At 42.3% G+C, this 19,867-nt stretch overlaps 1 protein-coding gene across 1 annotated transcript in view; it reads right to left on the reverse strand.

Moving 5' to 3' along the window:
- Positions 1 to 1,317: 1,317 nt before the first annotated feature.
- NGFR (nerve growth factor receptor) overlaps positions 1,318 to 19,867 on the reverse strand; it is an 88,698-nt gene continuing 70,148 nt past the window's right edge. Inside the window, exons 3-6 of the mRNA XM_044298215.1 lie at positions 19,499 to 19,858; positions 11,034 to 11,250; positions 10,246 to 10,394; positions 1,318 to 5,511 (exon numbers count right to left, since the gene is read on the reverse strand). Of these exons, the coding sequence (XP_044154150.1) occupies positions 5,213 to 5,511; positions 10,246 to 10,394; positions 11,034 to 11,250; positions 19,499 to 19,858 (1,025 nt within the window). The 3' untranslated portion in view covers positions 1,318 to 5,212. The remainder of the gene's footprint in view (positions 5,512 to 10,245; positions 10,395 to 11,033; positions 11,251 to 19,498; positions 19,859 to 19,867) is intronic.

The raw sequence follows: 19,867 nt of genomic DNA on the forward strand, positions 1-19,867 counted from the left end.
TCATCCATTTGAGCGTGAAGAGGCCATGACAGCCATCTTGCTTGAAGACGCACTGTGTGAGATTTCGCGCTGGATCATCAGGCAAGATGGCTGCGGCGGCCTCTTTGCGCTTAAATGGATAAGGTAAATACATTTTTAACCGATCAACCCTTAAAGGCCTAATATTCATCTCAGATGCCGTAGTCAGCGTTGGATGCAGCATCTGAGGGGTTCAATCGCAGGAGGCAGCTCAATCACCGTTCCCTGTCATTGCAACTGCTACAAAGTATTTTGTCACCAAGCAAATTTTTTTATAAAAATCGGCGAAGCAGTTGACTTGAAATTTAAGAACTTTGCTCATCTCTACTGTCTAGTATTTCTGCGTACACAGAAGCTGCTAAGTTTTACAATTTTTTATTTCATAGTGTTGTGACTCTTATTGGATTTAAGCCCTCGGACCCTTTCCTGAACTTCCTGTGTGACTGTGAGGTCACGAAGAGGGCATGTAAACTGATAACAGCCTCCATCCAGCCAAAGATGGAGGGGCAAGGAGGGCAAGGAGGGATAAGGGATTTTTCTGACTGCAGGAAATTTCCTAAAACTGCTTTCTGTAGCAGTTTGAAGTTGTCCAAGCAGAAAGAGATAAAGATAAACTTTCCTTAGCAGTTTATGTTTTTTTCTTGTTTTTCAATGTATAATGGTCCTTTAAAATAGCCAACCTGAATATAACAATATTGTCACAGACAATGGGGCATATTTGCGGAGCCCTGCAAAGTGGTGGCTGGAGGACTCCAGTCCAGCCATCACCATGCGCACTCTCCATAGATGTGAATGGGAGATGACTGGCCACTGCTCCCATTCACTTCTACGGCCCCATAGAAAATGAATGAAGGGCGGCTGCACATGTGCAGTGCTCCCTCCACCACTTTCGGGGCTACATTCTCGATATAGATGCGGGTACCACTGCAGCAATATCCGAGCGATATGCCCCCATTGCCTGTAATGAGACAACCCCTTTAACCCTTAAATAGTGACGGGTGCAAAGCTGATATAGGGGATAGTGGGGCGATGGTGCGGAGCTTAGCAAATGCTTAGGAGCAGAGCTTAGTGGGTTCTATCTATTATATATCTATCTACTGATCTCCAATTATCTTTGTAGACCCAACCCACCAAGAACAGGTAGGACATGCAAACTCCAAACAGTAGCTGTCCTCATAAGATTCAAACTCAGGTTCTTACCACCATGCTGCCATCTACTTTTTCCCATCCAAACAGGCACACACCATTCACGCATAATCATTTCTTTGGGAAAAAATAAACACAAAAGGTATTCTGTAATAGTTGTAATGTCGGTTTTGTAATTGTCAGTCAAATTATTTTACATGGGGCTGGCTGAGGCAGGGAGAGGAAGGGAAGGATCTAGGCTTATTACAGAATAAAACATCAATATTTACAATTTTAACAAAATCAAACGCAGAAAAAAAACAGCCGAACAATAACAAACAATATTAACAGACCAAAAAAAATCCAACAAGTTTAGATATTTATATAAAAAGTGCTCTAAAAAATTATTTTTTTAAAATAGCAGAAATGCTGCAATTAGAATTTGTTACAGAAAAGACAACATATATAGTAAAATAAAGGCACATTATTTGTTGTATTTCATGGTAAATAATGGTAACTAGGCCCGAAACATGACCTCTGACCTCACAGGTTGAATTGGAAAGGCTATGACCTCTGCTTAAGTGCTTTAGCTGATACTGCTGATACAGCTGAATGACAACTGATCTATTTCAATTCTTCATTGCTTCTTTTAACAATCTATAAGCGTTACTCCAGGAGCTTAGGATATTTGAGAATCCTTTTCCAAGCCTGGGCCAAATGACTTTGGCTTAAGTGATCTTGTAACCTAACTCCGCTGATGCCTAATTATCAATTGCAACTTATGCAAAAAGCCAAAGGAGCAGACACTTGGCAAAGTATTCCAACTGCAGCTCTGAAAAATTGGCCTCACGGTGCAAATCATGAACGCTAGTCATATCTGTCAAAGGGATGTAAAGAATTAGAAAAACATGGCTGTCTTCTTTCAAAAGCAGCTCCATACCTGCCCACAGATTGTGTGTGGCATTGCAACTCAGCCCCTTTCACGTCACTGTATTTAAGCCGCTATACTAGACACAACTCATTGACAGTTATGGTACTATTTTTAAGCAAGCAGCCATGTTTTTCTAATTAATCTGCATTGTTGCAATCACAAGAGGCTGTTTGCCAGGAAATATAAGATAACATAGGAAAGAGCCAGAAGTAAAGGATTATACAAAGCTATATGGCTTATGGTCAACATTGTCTACTTTAGTTTTCATAGACCTGTTTGCAATTAGATTTCTCAAGTTACTTTTAATGTTCTCATCCACAGTGTTGTAGGTGTCTATTGCCTAAAAACCTACTCTAGTGTACATAGGCATACACAATAGAAAATATAGAAAAGGACAGTAAGAGGAGAGTGGAGAACATGTCCATATCATAATAGGAAGTGTTGTGGCACTTGAGTATGGGGGCATTATGTGTTGTACCCTGTTTCCAACATTTCTTATTAGACACTTTTTCTAACATTTTACAACATTTTTCACGGTACCATTCAAATTCTAGACTACTCACTAACCATCAGTGAAGTGTGAAGCACATACTATAGGTAACGGTATTAGTGGTATGGCCCATGAGGTCCTGGTAAAAGTGTCCATCTTATACTTCATACCTCCACATCTCCTCTATACTTAGCTGCAATCATTTATGAACATGAAATCTTATACCTGTCAGCTGAATACATGGAAGACAAAGAGTGAGAGCACCATGACAATGTCTTCTCAGAAATAACATTTTGTTTTGGGGTTTTATAGTATCTGGAACATCAACACCTAGTGCATTTTTGGCATTGTAGGCTTTGATTAGAATTTAGGTCACTAATAGTTAGTAAAAATCTACTACAAGGAGTAACCACCTAGTCTTTATCTGATCTTGAATTTTTGGTGGCCACTAAATGGTCAGAGTTTCTAATCAGAACTTAACTGTTACCCTTAAAGAACTGGCTACTGAATTCATTAAGGTGGTGAATTCAGAGACAGATGAATCTTACCATAGGTTGGAGAAAGAATCCGTAGCTGACATACTGCTAGAGTTCTGAGGATTTAAGGGTCCTATGGTCAATACAAGATGGGTTATATAAAGACTGGTGGTCTATAGGTCATTTTGACTTCATGGATTCAAGCAGAAAGGTCAAACTATATGCTTGTAATTTGAGACACCAGATAAATCTTCATGTCCCGAGACACAGAGAATTGATGCATAAGAAAAGGTGATTTCCAATATCCAACCACATTCTAGCCAACAGTGGTTTGAAGGCCTTTTAAACATTTAAAAGAGTTGTCCAGGATTAGGAAAAAATTGCTGCTTTCTTCCAGAAGCATTATCACACCTGTCCATGGATTGTATCTGGTTTTAATAGATCATCTTCATTGAAGACAGGTGTGGTCCTGTTCTTGGAAGAAAGTAGTCATGTTTTTCTAATACTAAACTGCTCATTTATGTCAACAAATGATTAGAATGGGTAACAAAAACTTTATCCTGGACACCAGAATATATTAAATGTACATAATGTTGGCTACTGTTTACTTAATGGTGTGGATCTAGCAATAGAATGCATAACCTGATTGTTCTCACTAGTGTCTGGTCTGTGTTTGGATAATGTTATATGTGTCCATTTTATCCCTGAGTGTGTCACAGGCTGGAGGTATTTCATATGGTTGTCCATAGGATTGCTATCACAAGACTGTACTTGGCAGCTTGATTTGGATCATCGTGTGACAGCCAATGGATCCTAGTAATGTATGTGACCAAATAAAGCAACATGGAGTCATATTAGCTTCTGTTTAGTGGTTCCAAAGCATATTTCAAAGAGGCCGCCATGATTGTGTGTTAAACAAATGTTCATGAATCTGCAACCAATCAATTCATCAGGTACTCTGTTTTAGAGGCACATATAATTGGACTGAATATTTTTGGATGTGGATATGTGGTTATTATTGGGAACTCAGACACAGGCTCAAAAAACAGATACTTTTTATAATATTTGCATTCAGAATGTGCTAATATTGCTTATACTATATGGGATAAGTTGTATGTCATTGGTACCACCATGAATGATTGTCTCAGAGCCTGAAATAGTAATTCATTGTATTCGGCTACATGCTTGGCAGTAATACTAGCTCTGCTGGCTGTACTCATTGATGATCTAAATGTATGCAACTCTAAATCCTTATGGGTTAAGTATACATGCTTGATCCCTAGATCATTGGTCCAAGTTATGGAATACTGGTGGTCCAATACACACTCCTATACTCAGAAAAAACTTTGGTATTTTCCTGTTTTTCCACAACTATGGTTGATTCATCTAATGGTAGCACATTGGATATCATATGGGTTCTTTTTATGGATATCTGAATGTCTTGATGTATCTATATAAAAAGTTTACAGCAGATCCATCCCCTTCCAATAGTGGAGACTAGTGGAAGGAGCTGATGACATCACTAAGGCTTGACATACAATGCGCTAAAGATCTAATTTGACCTAGAAATTTTAAGGGCTTAATGTTGACTTACAAGTGTGGGAGTTTCTGGAAGTGGGTTTTTTAAATATTTAGTCTTGATCTTTGGGTTAAATATGGTCCATCTGAGTGAGATACAACTTTATCAGGTTGTTGTGTCTCAGTACCATGACAGCATGAAGTGAACAATCTCTTTTTAGGTTAGCAGCCATTTGGGTAAGGGGGGTCACCCTTCGAGGCGTATAAAACAATATAATGTCTAGATAAAAAAAAAAATATTAAATCTAGATAAAAAAAAAAGACTGACTATACAAGAAGGTGGGTGCACCTTTGAATTCTCAAAACAATGTCTTAAGATTCATAGTTCCCGTTTCCTTATCATCTCAAAGTCTTATAGTCCATCACAGTGAGAAACCTGGAGATACAGGACATGAAAGGTCCATGGAGAAGATTACACACCACAATACTGAAAATAATGCTTCAGTGCAGACGGATTCTCCGTTAATACTGGGTGAAAAGGGTAGCTGAAGGGTTTCAGGGTCGAGGGGCAAACTTTCCTTCACATCTCGTGCGGAATGTTCCACTGAAAGATTTCAACATGGAACATCTTCCTTCTGTCCCATTGCGTCTTGATTACACTGGTGAGGTAGCAGTAGATTCACTATGCAAGCTCTGGGCGATGTCCTCCCTTTGAATTTTGCGTAGAGCTGTATATAGAGCGTCAGTGGTAGCACAGTCCTTGTTGGACCAATCAGAAAGCAGAGCTCGTACTGGAAACTCTTCTCTTGTAAAAGTGTCTATGATCTCATCTTGGTAGCCAAGTTCTCCAGCCAGACTTTTCCAAGTTTGATCCAATGACCCAGTCAGAAGCTTCTCCACTTCTTCTTGCTTATGTGGTGATAGGTTATTGTATAGGCGAAGATCATTCTTACCTGGAGAAAGGAACAGACACATTTTATTACTGATAAAGCTACAGACTACAAAAACATAGTACTGATAAAGCTACAAAGTAAAAAAAAAACCCTAAGGGGGAAATTTATCAAGCCACTGTGTCAATTTTGTGGCATAAGAAAGTAGCAAACACTGTGCAAAATTTTTACATGCAACAAATTTTACGCTTCCCTTGCCAGAAAGGGGGCGTGGTGAAGGAAGGGGTGTGGCAAAAGGGGGCATCCTCCAGCAGCGCATTTCAAAGACCGGAGTAAAATGACACTCTTTGTTAAATTTCCTATTCTGATCCTGCTTTCTAAGCTACCAAATTCATGTTAACAAGGAGAAGGAAACAAAATTTTACAGGAGAACAGGAGTTTTCTATTTGAACAATACTTGTCAGAAAGGTTTTTGGAAGATATACAAGTCCTTCTGCTGAGACCCCCAGTGATTTAGCTCTAAACTGTGAGGGCACCCAGTTGAATTCCTTTGCATTGCCACCACAAGGGAAATTAGGTATTACACAGTTTTTAAATTGATATCAGTGGGCTGTCTATGTACTGCATGGACTTTCCTGGGTCCTCAAAAGAGAGCAACACTTTTTGTAGCTTTGTAGATCCTGAATGAGAGTCTTATCAACTACTAATTTTTCAGGTTACACACCCTCACAAGGAAACAGGCAGCATTATATAGGCATCATGTACATACATTTATACACGGATGTGGTATACTTTTATAGCTGATCTATTACGTGGACCAAGGTTGACAAACAGAATTTTTCTTTTTTCTGGACAACTTATCCCGAAATTACGGAGAGCTAACATTATTTGTGGGCATATTGGAAAAACATATGGAATGATAAAGATTATAAGTAATACATATCTATGGGCTGTATTACATTTAACGATACGGCTGATGATTGTCAGGAGGGAAGCATTCCTTCCCGGCAATCACCTGCTCACTAGCCGAGGCGACTGCTGCTACTAGATGCAACAATCCATAGTATGGGTAGGAGTGATCGCTAATGCCATCTCTTGTCCCTATACTGATAATTTGCAGACAGCAGATCGTGACTAGACAGCATGATCTGTCACCGACAAACAATGATTTTTAAGCATGCTTAAAAATCTGGATTGCCTGATGAGCGAACACTTACTCATTCATCAGGTAATCGGCGGCAGTAGTACACTTTCAGATCATCACTAATGAGCATTACTACTTATTGCCGCTATCGATGATCTGGCAGATTATCTGCCAGTGTAATACAACCTTAGGCCAATGCACGCGGCCATGTTCCGCGGCCGAGTGCAGTCCGTGGTATGCCGGGCTGGATTCCTGTTCAGAGCAGGAGCGCACGGCATCATTGGTTGCTATGACGCCGTGCGCTTCATGCCGCCGCTGCTGTACAGTAATACACTTGTATAGATCATACGAGTGTACTGATAAGTACTTATTACAGCATTTACTGTAAATTGTTAACTGATGATAATTACCACTAAAATTATCTAGCCAAGTACCACCACCCTTATAAAAATCACAGACACTTTTTTTTTATGGACACAATAAAGTTGCCTATTTTAAAGGACTATCCAGAAATTTCTAGCCAGTTAGCAACCCTGACGTGAAATTATATTGTCATGTTCTAGTGGGTCTTGAGAACGCCAGAACATACCACGATCATACAGAAAACAGACAAAGCAACCAGAGAGCTAAACCAAATACTTTATTAACTAATGACCAACACAACTGGCATAATCCTGGACAAACAGGTAGGGAACAGTGGCAGATGAAGCATCACTGTTCCAAGTGACCGGTTTGACCTATACCCTAAAGGCGATCTGGTCTCTGTCGCAGTGAAGCAACCAGACTGCTACACCCTAGGATGGTTCCGGTCACTTGGCAGCTGACCTGCAAGGAACAGATGTTGGTTCATGACACCAGCTGTCCAAGAAAGTAACAAAACAGGAACATAGGCAAACAAACATAAACCCATACACCTACAACATAGGACACTGTTCAGACACAAACCAAGTACCGGAACAAAGATGAGCCACATAGTTAGGAACCCATTTAAAACTATATACAGGACACATGGCAAAAACAGGCAGACAAGTACATGCAAACAAAGACAGGCGCCTGGACGCCTTGCGGAACTGGATGCATGGCGATCACAGATAGAACTGAACATGGAGACATAGAAGCAACTTCTAAACAGGCTTAGACATGGTGAAATAGACATAGTAGTAACAAAGTACATACACCGGAACCCATGCGTAATGGGGAGCATGGCATTCGCAGTCAGACAAAGCGACATCAATGAAATATCAGGCGACCACACAGATCAGGGTAAAATGACAAACACCCAGGTGAGGAGAAAGCCCCCTGTACACAGCAACCCTAGAGAAAGACTCCTCTCAGGCACACAGCTCACTGAACTGAATAGCTGGGTGATGAGATCACCTGACCACCTGGTCATCAAACAAACAAACCAGGGAAACATTATTCCTACATGTACACAGATTTCAAGTCACAGGAGACAGATCACATATAGGCACAGAACACTGCAGCCAGCACGCACCACCCAAGTAACCAGCATACACGGGTAACGGCCTGCAGCCAGTACGCAAGGGTGAAGGCAGCCAGCCTACACGGTAACACATACTAAGAATGATCTCCTTGGCACATTGGTGGCCTTAGAAATCGGTGGCTAAGTATATTATAAAGCAATCTCATAAAACAATTTGCACTCATTCAGGGTGTTACGTAGAGTAACTGCGCTCAAATAAGAGTACACGAGGTGTGTAATTTAGCCATAGATTTCATGGATCAGGATTACCATACCCTTGAGTACTATATATTCTTGTTTTATTATGTAGATTTAACAAGTAACAATAATCTTTCCTTTCCAATTCCCTCATTTCCATCTTGGCTACATTCTACACCCTAAACCCCAGGACCTCTGTTCTGTTCAGTGAATACACAACCATGTCAATTTCCTTTTTATCGCCTGGGAACCAATGGTGAACCAAAAATGTAATAAAACATTGGCATAAAATCAACTTCTTTGACACCTACAAGGCAAAAGAATATTACATATTCAGACATTTATAAGAGCAGCAGAGGTACAGACAGTGCATGTGACAAGTCCTCACTCGATGTGCTTCTCAGGGTGACACACCAGTATATCAAGCTCAATATATTACTTGTCAGGAGAAGAAGAAATTGAACTACAGATTTAAAAAGAAAAAAAAAAATACCTTGATAACTTGCAGAAATTAGGTTTTTTCTCAAGGACTTGATCAAACTTAATAAAGAGTCTGATGTATTTTAAGAGAAATGTTTCGCTTTATAAGACTCTATAAGTCATACGGGAAAAATGGTGGTGTGCCTTACAAAGCAAATACTAGTGAACTCTTCCATTATGGAAGCGCTCACTAGTATGTATTAGGTACAGGGAGCGGGTGAAGTGCTGTGAGTGCTGCCAGTACTCACCCTGCCTTGTGTTCTTCTCTAGCCCCTGCTGCACTGCAGGTACTGACCGAGTACAGCATCAGGACATAGTGCGCGCACTATGACCCAACGCTGCATGCAGTGTGGTGACAGTGCAGTGCGGGTTGGAGAAGACAAGGGAGTGTGACTAGAGAAGTAATAGCCGGACCTAGAGAGGAGCAGCAAAGCAGGGGAGGTAAGTTAAGTTCTTTATTTTATCTCTGATCTGAGGTCTGATGGTGGTCTGGCATGCAAGTCTGATCTGAGGTCTGATGGAGGTCTGACATGGAGTTCTCATAGGGTTCTGGCATGGAAGTCTGATCTGAAGTCTGATGGGCGTCTGACATGAAGTTCTCATAGGGTCCTGGAATGGAAGTCTGATCTAAGGTCTGATGAGGGTCTGACATGGAGGTCTGATGGGAATCTGACATGGAGGTCTGATGGGAATCTGACGTGGAGGTCTGATGGGGGTCTGGAATAGAGGTCTGATGGGAATTTGACCTGGAGGTCAGATGTGAGTTCCTGATATGGGGGTCTAAACTGAGTTCCTGATTTGGGGGTCAGATCTGAGGATCTGATATGGGGGTATGATCTGAGTATTTGATGTGAGGTCTGATGAAAAATATTTTTTCTTATTTTTCTCCTGTAAAACCTAGGGTGTATTTTATCATCCGTTGCGTCTTATAAAGCGAAAAATACTGTAAGGGCTGAATAAAGGGATTTTCCAGGATTTACATATTGATAACCTACCATTAGGATAAATTGGCGGGGCATCAGACAACAAAGTTCAAGTAAATGGGAGTAGAGCTGCAGTAACCAGGCACATCCATTACATGTTGTATGACGTTGTTTAATTCTGGCGCCTTGTTCCAACACTGCAGTAAGTAAAACCCGCTGATCTACCGGGGTGCCAGGAGTCAGACCCTCTATGGATAGGTCATCAATAAATAAGTCCTGAAAAGCCCCTTTTATTTGCAGTTTCTACTGATACTATAAAGTGCTCGGTAGTCATATTAGACTAAAATGGTGGTCCCTTTGGACATCTTAGTTCTATCAGATGGTTTCTCCAGTGATAAACTATTATCACAAGTGGGGGGAGAAGAAAAGTCTAGTATCACCCTGTATTGCTTTTACTAGTTCAATGAAGCATTACATTGGGTCCATTGGAGTCCATTTTGTTGGCCATAATGAATTGTTTGACATTGGATATCATTCATGAGCTATCAGTCTTCACAGGTCTTCTATACCTTGTGTGTGTCCTGTAGGCTGTTCAGCTGTACTATCACTGTTCACAGAGATGCCGCTGTCACTATGAAGCTTCTCTCCTTCTGGGGATGGGGTCTGGTTTACCGGATGACTGTTACCCCCTTGTTTGTTCTGTTTACAGCTGTTCCATCTGTAGATATATAATGTAAAAGGTTGAAACACATTTATTTAGCACAGTTTACACTTATTCAGGTAGCAATGCATGGCAATATGGCTGAAGACAGATTGATACCATGCAACATTGTCATACAACATTACTGCACAAAGTCTGATGTATCTCTATTCTGGTACATAGAGGGAGACCCAGGCAACTGACGTCCTTCGGTGACACCCATAAACCCTAATAGCCTAATAGACCACATGGAACGAGTTTGTCCTGTTATATGTTAGAAAGATAATTGCCTTTTTAGCTCAAGTCATCAGTAGTAGTGGATGGGATAACAGCCCACAAATCTCAATTACGACAATAAATTTTTTAGCAGACATATGTCACCCAATGGTACTATCTTTGGCATTGTATTTAGCCCAAGCCATTTTGTTTTATTGAATGTTGTAGGCCTAATACATAACTCTAGAGATGATTTTGCAATGTGCAATGATATCTATGAGCACTGGAAATATAGTCTAGCTGGAACAGCGCTAGATGACATGATTAGGGGTGGTGTATTGTACTATTATGGAGGGTTTCTACTTGGGTACTGGACATTACCCATAGGTCACACAGGACATCATTTGCGCCATGTACAGGTATGAAAATTGGAAAACTCACCGTTTAAAGACTATAAATGCTACCAGTCCTGCAATAACCGCAGCTAAAATGGAGCAGTAGACTGGGATGAGGTTCTCAGCTGCTCCACTAGGAGTGATAGGCTCAGTACCGTCAGTAGATGGATTGACTGTCTCCATGTCTACAACAGTGCTGTCCTGAATGGTGGTATCCGTGCTGAGAGTAAAAGGTGTCACCGATGCCATACGTGGATTAGGATCTAAGAAAATGAAGGAAAAAACTAAAACTTTGTTTTATATTTCACTTACTATATTGTCTTACATTAACTTGGCAATGACAGTTCAATGATATACTTGGGTGACATGGTTCGTTCTCAACATTCCTGCATGGGAATATCCAGTGGGGATCATGGCCACTAGTCTGCAGCATTGGGGCATAGGTACAGAGGTATGTGATTTAATCGTAAAACTACAAAAAATACTTCAAATTAATGCACAAGTTGCAGACGTCTCCCTGACGGAAGATACATTTGAAATGTCATCTCTTGAAGATTCATTTGACTTTTGAGATCCCTGTATTGTTTAGGCCCCAAACAGGGCAGAATATATCTATGAAGGCTAGATGAGACTTCAAACAATCTTTTGGAAGGAAAAAGCAGCAAAATGCAATGAGTGCGTTTTATAAGTAGGCACATGCTCGAAGACAGTGGCGTACCGCCCATAGAGGCAGACCACGCCACTGCTATGGGGCCCGCGGCACTGGGGGGCCCGTAGCGCAGATAAGGCCCCGCCCACTCATGACCTGTAGCCGGCTATGCGGCTGCTTTTCTCCCCAGGGCCCCCCCCATGTTTAGCTGAATCGCCTCCCAGAGGCGCGGCTAAGGCCCTAGACACCCGCCCCCCTCCTCAGCGCCGCGGTCTGCAAACACCCGATCCTCCTCTCGTCGGCGTCCCAAATCCCGCGCAGGCGCAGTGCCGGCGATTGCCTGCGCCTGCGCTCTGATAATACGGCTGAGGGCAACAGCTTCAACATCGTCACTGGGCATGCGCCGAGCCCAGTGACGATGTTGAAGCTGTTGCCCTCAGCCGTATTATCAGAGCGCAGGCGCAGGCAATCGCCGGCACTGCGCCTGCGCGGGATTTGGGACGCCGACGAGAGGAGGATCGGGTGTTTGCAGACCGCGGTGTTGAGGACTTAGCCGCGCCTCTGGGAGGCGATTCAGCTAAACATGGAGGCGTTAGAGTTTTCATATTTAGGCGGGCACGGCACTTCAGAGGGGCACCGTGGAGAAAGAAAACCGCCCCTCTGGGCACCAGTCCTTACAGCGTCATTTGCTTATCCTAAGAATCGATTTTTAGAAGAAAGGACAAGACTGACATGGAAAAGAAGAACACAGATGGAAAAAAGGTACTTTATTAAACATGGATCCATGAGTACCTTTTTTCCATCTGTCTTGTTCTTTTTATTCTGTGTCTTGTCATTTCTTCAAAAAATCGATTCTTATGATATGTAAATGACGCTGTAAGGAGCCCAGAGGGGCGTTATTCTTTCTCCACGGTGCCCAGGAACGCCCCTCTGAAGTGCCGTGCCCGGCTAAATTTGAAAACTAATAACGCCTCCAAGTTCATCTAAATCGCCTCCTAAATCCGATCCTCCTCTCGCTGGCATCCCAAATCCCGCGCAGGCGCAGTGCCGGCGATTGCCTGCGCTATGATAAGATGACTGACGGCACTACGCCTGCGCGGGATTTGGGATGCCGGCGAGAGGAGGATCGGGGTGTTTGCCGCAGAGCGGCACTTAGCCGTGCCTCTGGGAGGCGATTTAGATGAACTTGGAGGCGTTATTAGTTTTCAAACTTAGCCGGGCACGGCACTTCAGAGGGGCGTTCCTGGGCACCGTGGAGAAAGAATAACGCCCCTCTGGGCTCCTTACAGCTTCATTTACATATCATAAGAATCGATTTTTTGAAGAAATTACAAGACTCGCAATCAAAAGAACAAGACAGATGGAAAACAGGTACTCTGTTAAACATGGATTCACGAAAAAAAAATTGGGGGTAAATTGCTAGTGACAGATTCCCTTTAAGGCTACTTTCACACTTGCGTTCAGAGCGGATCCGTCTGGTGTCTGCACAGACGGATCCGCACCTATAATGCAAACGCTTAGATCCGTTCAGAACGGATCCGTTTGCATTAACATGAACAAAAAAAAAAAACATATTTTTTTTTTGTTCATGATAGTGCAAACGGATCCGTTTTGACTTTACATTGAAAGTCAATGGGGGACGGATCCGTTTGAAAATTGAGCCATACTGTGTCAACTTCAAACGGATCCGTCCCCATTGACTTACATTGTAACTCTGGACGGATCCGTTTGCCTCCGCACGGCCAGGCAGACACCCGAATGCTGCAAGCAGCGTTCAGGTGTCCGCCTGCTGAGTGGAGCGGAGGACAGATGGAGCCATACTGATGTAGTCTGAGCGGATCCGCATCCACTCAGAATGCATTAGGGCTGGACGGATCCGTTCGGTGCCGCTTGTGAGAACCTTCAAACGGAACTCACAAGCGGAGACCCGAACGCAAGTGTGAAAGTAGCCTAACATGGCACCCCAAATAAGGAGATCTGCAGGCTGCAGCAGATACCCCATGTGACAGGTCACCCCCAGGAAACCCCTAACAGTTTCTGTAGGTCATGTATAAATTTATTTAATGGGGGTGTGGCATGGGAGGAGCAAAGTCAGGAAGTGGGAGGGGCCATGGTGGGTAGTGGGCGGGGTTAAGGGGCCCAATTCAGATTTTTGCTATGGGGCCCAGTGATTCCTATGTACGCCTCTGCTCGAAGACCAGAGATCTAGAAGGGTTCTCACTCAGTGATGGATACAGGAATTAAGAGGAAAAAGGACCATTCAGGACCAACGCATAAGTATACACCTACTCAAGAATCAGAGCTATAGGCGCCGAATGAGAGATGGTTGGAGTAAGAAAAAAAGGGTAATTCAGGGTCAATTTATAAGTGGACACATTCAATAGTCTACGAGCTACATGAGCTCTAGTTAGGGATGGTAAAACTATGACGGAAAATGGGCATTCAGGTCCCTTTCATAAGTGGGTACATGCTCAAGAAGCAGAGAATTATAGGGGTCTCAGAGAGAAATGGTGGAGGTAAGACAAAAAAGGGATTTTCAATACCATGTACTCAGTGTAAACATGCTCAAGGACCAAAGAAATATGGGGGCCTCAGGGAAGGATGCTGTAGGGAGGACAAAAATGAGCATTTATTGCCATTTCAAATGTGGGCATATGCTCTAGGACAAGAAAACTATAGTGGCCCTAGGGAAGCAAGATTGAGGTCAGATAAAACAGGGCTTTCAAGATGATTTCATAGAGGAACACATGCTCTAGGATCTGCATGAACAAGAGCCAAAGGAATGAGAGGATACGCAAGATACAAAATGCTGAGGTCTAGAATCAATACAGTTTCAGGCAGTAAGTACTTTACTATAGCATGTGTAAATGCATGTGCTGGCCTGCTCTATGTGCTGGAAAGACTGGGCAATGTTATTTGGCACTGGATGAATTTCAAGAAATTGACTGTGCCCTCAACACAGTGATAAATGGGTGTTAAAGACAGCAATCTGTAGACTGAGCACTGAAGGGATTTCATAAAAATGACTCCAATGGGATTTATAGATAGGTACAAGCAAAACTTTTTTCACTTTCTAAAATGTTTAATTTCTCATCTGAATGGACCATGTGATTTACCCTTCAGGAAGGCAGAGAACAGGCTGCCAACTCTAGGAAATATTTATAGTGATTTAATCTCATTGTACTCTGATTTTGAAGATGTGCCTCGAGCAAAACATAGACAGACTGCCAACTATAGAAAACATTCTTGTGACAACTTTATAAGAATTTTCACGGCATCGTCTGAAATACTGGAACATTCAACACAGGTTTGTGTTGTCTCTATTAATATGGTTGCCTAAATCCATGCCAAAGGCATTTTGTAATGTAATCTTACAATATGTCCTTGCTAGTTGCTCATGTTGGTGTGTGTTAGAGTCCATTCACACGTCCGTTTTTTCTTTCCTGATCTGTTCCGTTTTTTGCGGAACAGATCAGGACCAGATCTGGACCCATTCATTTTCAATGGGTCCTGGAAAAAATCGGACAGCACAATGTGTGCTGTCCGTTTCCGTTGTTCCGTTCCGCATGTCCGTTTAAATATAAAACATGTCCTATTCTTTTCCGCAAAATTCGGATCCTGGTACAATACAAAGTCAATGGATCCGCAAAAAACGGAAGACATTCGGATGTCATTCCGTATGTCTTCCGTTTTTTGCGGAATCCGTTCCTGGAAACACATAGCAAATTTTTTTTTATTTTTATTTTTTCAATTTTTTTTCAAAGAAATCCAAACAACTTTATTTGATTATTGAATGTATACATGTTTCCGTTTTTTGCGGATCCGCAAAAAAACGGATGACATACGGATGACATACGGAAACATTTTCAGGAACAACGGATCCGCAAAAAACGGACTGAAATTCGGATTATAGAAAAATACTGACGTGTGAATGTAGCCTTACTCCGTATTTATTGTGTCCTGTCAACTAGAGGTGCTCTAGGTGGAAAGTGGTATGACCAACATACTAGCCCATCTGTCAGCAGGCCAAGTGGTGGAACCACTGTGCCAACAACAACAAAAAAAAAAACGGTTTGACTTTGGGCTAGACCTAAGGGCATTACTCTGACTGTCCCCTGGTATTCACCCATTACCCATTATACAGGGTTCTGGACTCTGTTGCAGGGGAGCCACCAGGCTTCTACCTCCTGGAATATTCTTGGTGGGGTTGGCTGCTGACCTACGGAGATCAGAGAAACCTGGTGAGTGGTACTAAGGGAACAGGCAATACACGTAGTTGGGAATCAGGCAGAGGTCAGGATTGGCAGAATTCATGCTAATCTGTGAAACTATTTAAAGGTCAAGGCAGGCAGCACAGGATCAGTATGGTGAACAGGCAAAGGTCAGGAACCAGGAATCAGACAGACAAATGGATTATAACTCTTTTACAGGCTCCAGCAAGCTAGAGAAACCTAGCAAGATCTGTAGAGACCCTTTACTCAGAGCAGGAAGTGAGGTCAGCAGCACACCTATATTGCAGAAGCTAATTAGCAATTGGGAACAGCCTTGCAACAGCTCACAAGGCAAGAGAAGGTTAACCCTTGCAGTACTAGAACAGCGGGGGTATACATGAACAATGGCCCTAATTCACACCCAGGAAGCTAGCGACTGTACGCATGGGACGGAAGCTGCCATGAACCGCCATTGTAACAACCCAAGAGCAGAAGACAACCCCTGATTTGGACCATGCTTAGGATTCACTTAAAAGTGTAGGCACATAAGTTCCATATAAATTGAAGTTGGGAAACAGAATAAGGAGGACAATTCTGATAATCTGTTGAGAGACAATCCAACCCTGGTTGTCCCATTTACTTTGCTAATTGAGGATGAAAATCTATGCATGAACTGTATGGTTAGAAACACCTGCCACCATAATAAGGTGGATATCTTGATGTTTACTATGGTTTACCCTCTCTTCTATGTATACCATTGAAGATGAGCACTTTTCAGGTAAATTTGGCTATTGCAAGTCATAGGCCACTTTCAGAGGACCTTATGGTCTGATGATATACATCCACATCCAGAAAGCAACTCCAATGACGTATAGGTGGGTGCCAGTGAAAATATCCTTGATCTGGGGTTCATTAATATAAACCCAAAAACTCCACGACACTCCTGGAAATTATATATATATATATAGCCAGTTTTTTTTTAAAGATGTTGTAGGGTTAATATTTTATCCAATACTATAAACAAAAAAAAAATGCACATTCTAATACATTATCTGTACATTCTCCAGATGTCTTCAGAATGACACTACACATCTTTAGCAGGCTCTATCAGGCTATCTCTCCACTAATGAATCCATGCAGAGCTTTGTGTGATGTCTAGGACAGAGATGGCCCTGTTGTGGTCTAGGATGCCCATGGGCTGTTTCCTGCCTTTGCTGTGTCACACAATAAGGTCACTGTGAGCAATTAGAACAATGAGTCACAGACAGACAGAGGGACCCATCATCAGGCTGATGTGGATGTTATGTCATCCTAAGTGCATGTGAGAGCGAAGACGTAGTGATACTCCACCCGTATGGTGACGCCGGCATGTATCTCTGCAGGCAGGGATGTATATGTCATGTAGCTGTATAGGGGTTGTAAGAAGGTACAAGGAATCATCGTGGATGATAGGTACGTGTCACCGAGGTTCCTGGCCTCGGTGGAGTAAGAGACAGTTTTTATGTGTCAGCAGCAGTTGCTGTTTGACACCTTGGTACTTAACATGGCTGTATAGCTGATCCGGACGGCTCTTTCTGGAAGTAGTCAAAGTGCTGGGTGGGTGACTACTCCCAACGTTCCAGGCTGGGTTTTGCCAGGCATAAAAACCAGCCAGCACTGCCAGGAGGAGAGGATTACCTCCGTCTGACAGTGGAGTTCAGGAAGTCTGTGTGCTGGAATCTGGGGCCTGTGCTGGGCTGGAGAGTGGAGACCCATGTGTCAGCGGAATAGGCCGCCTAAAGCCTGTATTTGAACTTTCTGAGGCAGAACTGCTACCAAGGTGACTTTTGTTTTATTAACTTGACATTGGGTGTGAAGTATCACCAACACTGCGAAAGAGATGTTTTGTTTTTGGCATCATGTGTGAATAAACACTGAAGTTTGAATTGCGAACTTTTATTTTGCCTCTGTACAGCGCCTAATCCTAATTACCAAAGCAAATCCCCACAGGGTATATGACATTATTCACTGAATAGTAGGGAAGTGATGTGCAACAAATTTCCTGAGGCTTCCCTGTAAAATAAAAGAGTCTATGGCAAGCAGCCTGAATTCCAATATATAGATTGACTGATTGATTGGAGATAGATATGAGATAGACAGATAGATAGATAGATAGATCGATAGATAGATAGTGTGATAATATATTTGTAATCTTTGTATGTTAATATTATATCCGCGCAGGCTTTTATTAATAAATTTAGACAATTTATATCCTTCTTCACAAGTTCCTTCAGATTCACATGTACAGTTGCATAGATTCCTACCTTAAAAGGTTGTAGTCACTTGTTCTTTTATGCGGACATGAGCCGGGAGCTTGTTGCAGAGTGTTGTGATCTTCAGCTCTACTGCCGATTCATGTGCTTCCCCGGCTGGTGGCATCCTACGCGTTTCGGGGCCTGCGGGCTCCTTCGATCCCTGATGAAGGAGCCCGCAGGCCCCGAAACGCGTAGGTTGAGAACTGTCCCACGGAGGTACCAGTAGGAACAAGTGTGATGTCACACGTATTCTGTTCACACAGCGGCTCCTAAACGCGCGTCTGCCACCGGCCGGGGCAGCACGTGGATCAGCAGTAGAGCTGAAGATCACAACACTCCGCAACAAGCTCCCGGCTCATGTTCGCATAAAAGAACAAGTGACTACGACCTTTTAAGGTAGGAAACTATGCGACTGTACATAAATATAAATTGTCTGAATTTATTAATAAAAGCCTGCGCGGATATAATATTAACTACTAGCAGGATAGAACACAGGATTTGCACACACGGGAGCGCAGAAGTGTATCTCTATAATATTAATATTTGTAATCTTATAATCTATCCAGTGACCCTGGGACACAAGCTGTTTACGGTATATTTAATATAAAGCCTCTCATTTGTTGTCTGTATTAGCAGTTTGGAAAGAGAATCAGGATCGAGTTCTGTAGATACCAAGCCAAGTTTTCTTAAGAATTAATGGATTTTCTACAACTTTAAAGCAGCTTAGAAGTTGGACATGTGGACATGCTACTAAGAATCCTACAGTGAATATTCAATATTTCCTGCAGTAGAAATAACCTTCTTCTGATGCCTAAAGGAGTCATTTAATCCTGACTCGCATTTTTTATTAAACACTGGTCTGCTTTCTTCTTTCATTTGAATGGGGCTATGGTGTAATACCAGACACTGTCCATGGACAAAACTAGCGCTATTCCTGCTACTGAGCAGCTGAATAAAAAACTTTACAAATAGACTTGATTCAAATATTCTATGTGGTCTGATCCTGGTGTCATACTCCATTCTATCAATCCCCTAGACCAGTGTTCCTCAACTTTAGTCCTCAGGGCCACCTGCCAGTCATGTTTTCAGGATTTCCTAAGTATTGAGCAGATGTTATAATTAGTGTTAATGCATCATAGGAGTATGGCTGCAGGATTAGAATTTTCAGGGTTTGTTTGCAATCTTTTACCAATGAACTATTTGCATTGGAGCTATTTGCAGAAAATTGTTGGAGATTTTTTTATTAAAACTATTTGCAAATATAAACAAACCGATAAGATGTACATTTATATGGTGGATATTATTGGGATATAATAGTACACCTTTGTATACCTCTTCTGTCCACATATGTACTCACCGTAGCATACTGTGTCCGATGTTGCAGTGCAAACTTTCTCCTCGATCTCATCATCTTCACAGATTGTACATGGCAGACAAGGGTCCATGTTGTTGTCCAAATTTGAAAAGGTCCATTCAGGACATTTTTCGCACATAGTGTTTTGGTTCATATAACATGGTAGGATCATACCATATCCGATCGGACACGTCTTACAATGTAGACATACTCCGTTATCCTCGCTTTTGTAGAACCCATAAGCACAAGCACACACTGCGTCATCCGTCTCCACGCAGGGAGCTATCATGCGTGTATTGCCATCACATTCTGTGCAAGGCTTACAAGCTTCTGTGTGACTGGTCGTGTCTGAATAGGTTACACCTATGAGAG

Source organism: Bufo gargarizans, chromosome 6 (genome assembly GCF_014858855.1).
Source record: "Bufo gargarizans isolate SCDJY-AF-19 chromosome 6, ASM1485885v1, whole genome shotgun sequence".
Lineage (NCBI taxonomy): Eukaryota > Metazoa > Chordata > Amphibia > Anura > Bufonidae > Bufo > Bufo gargarizans.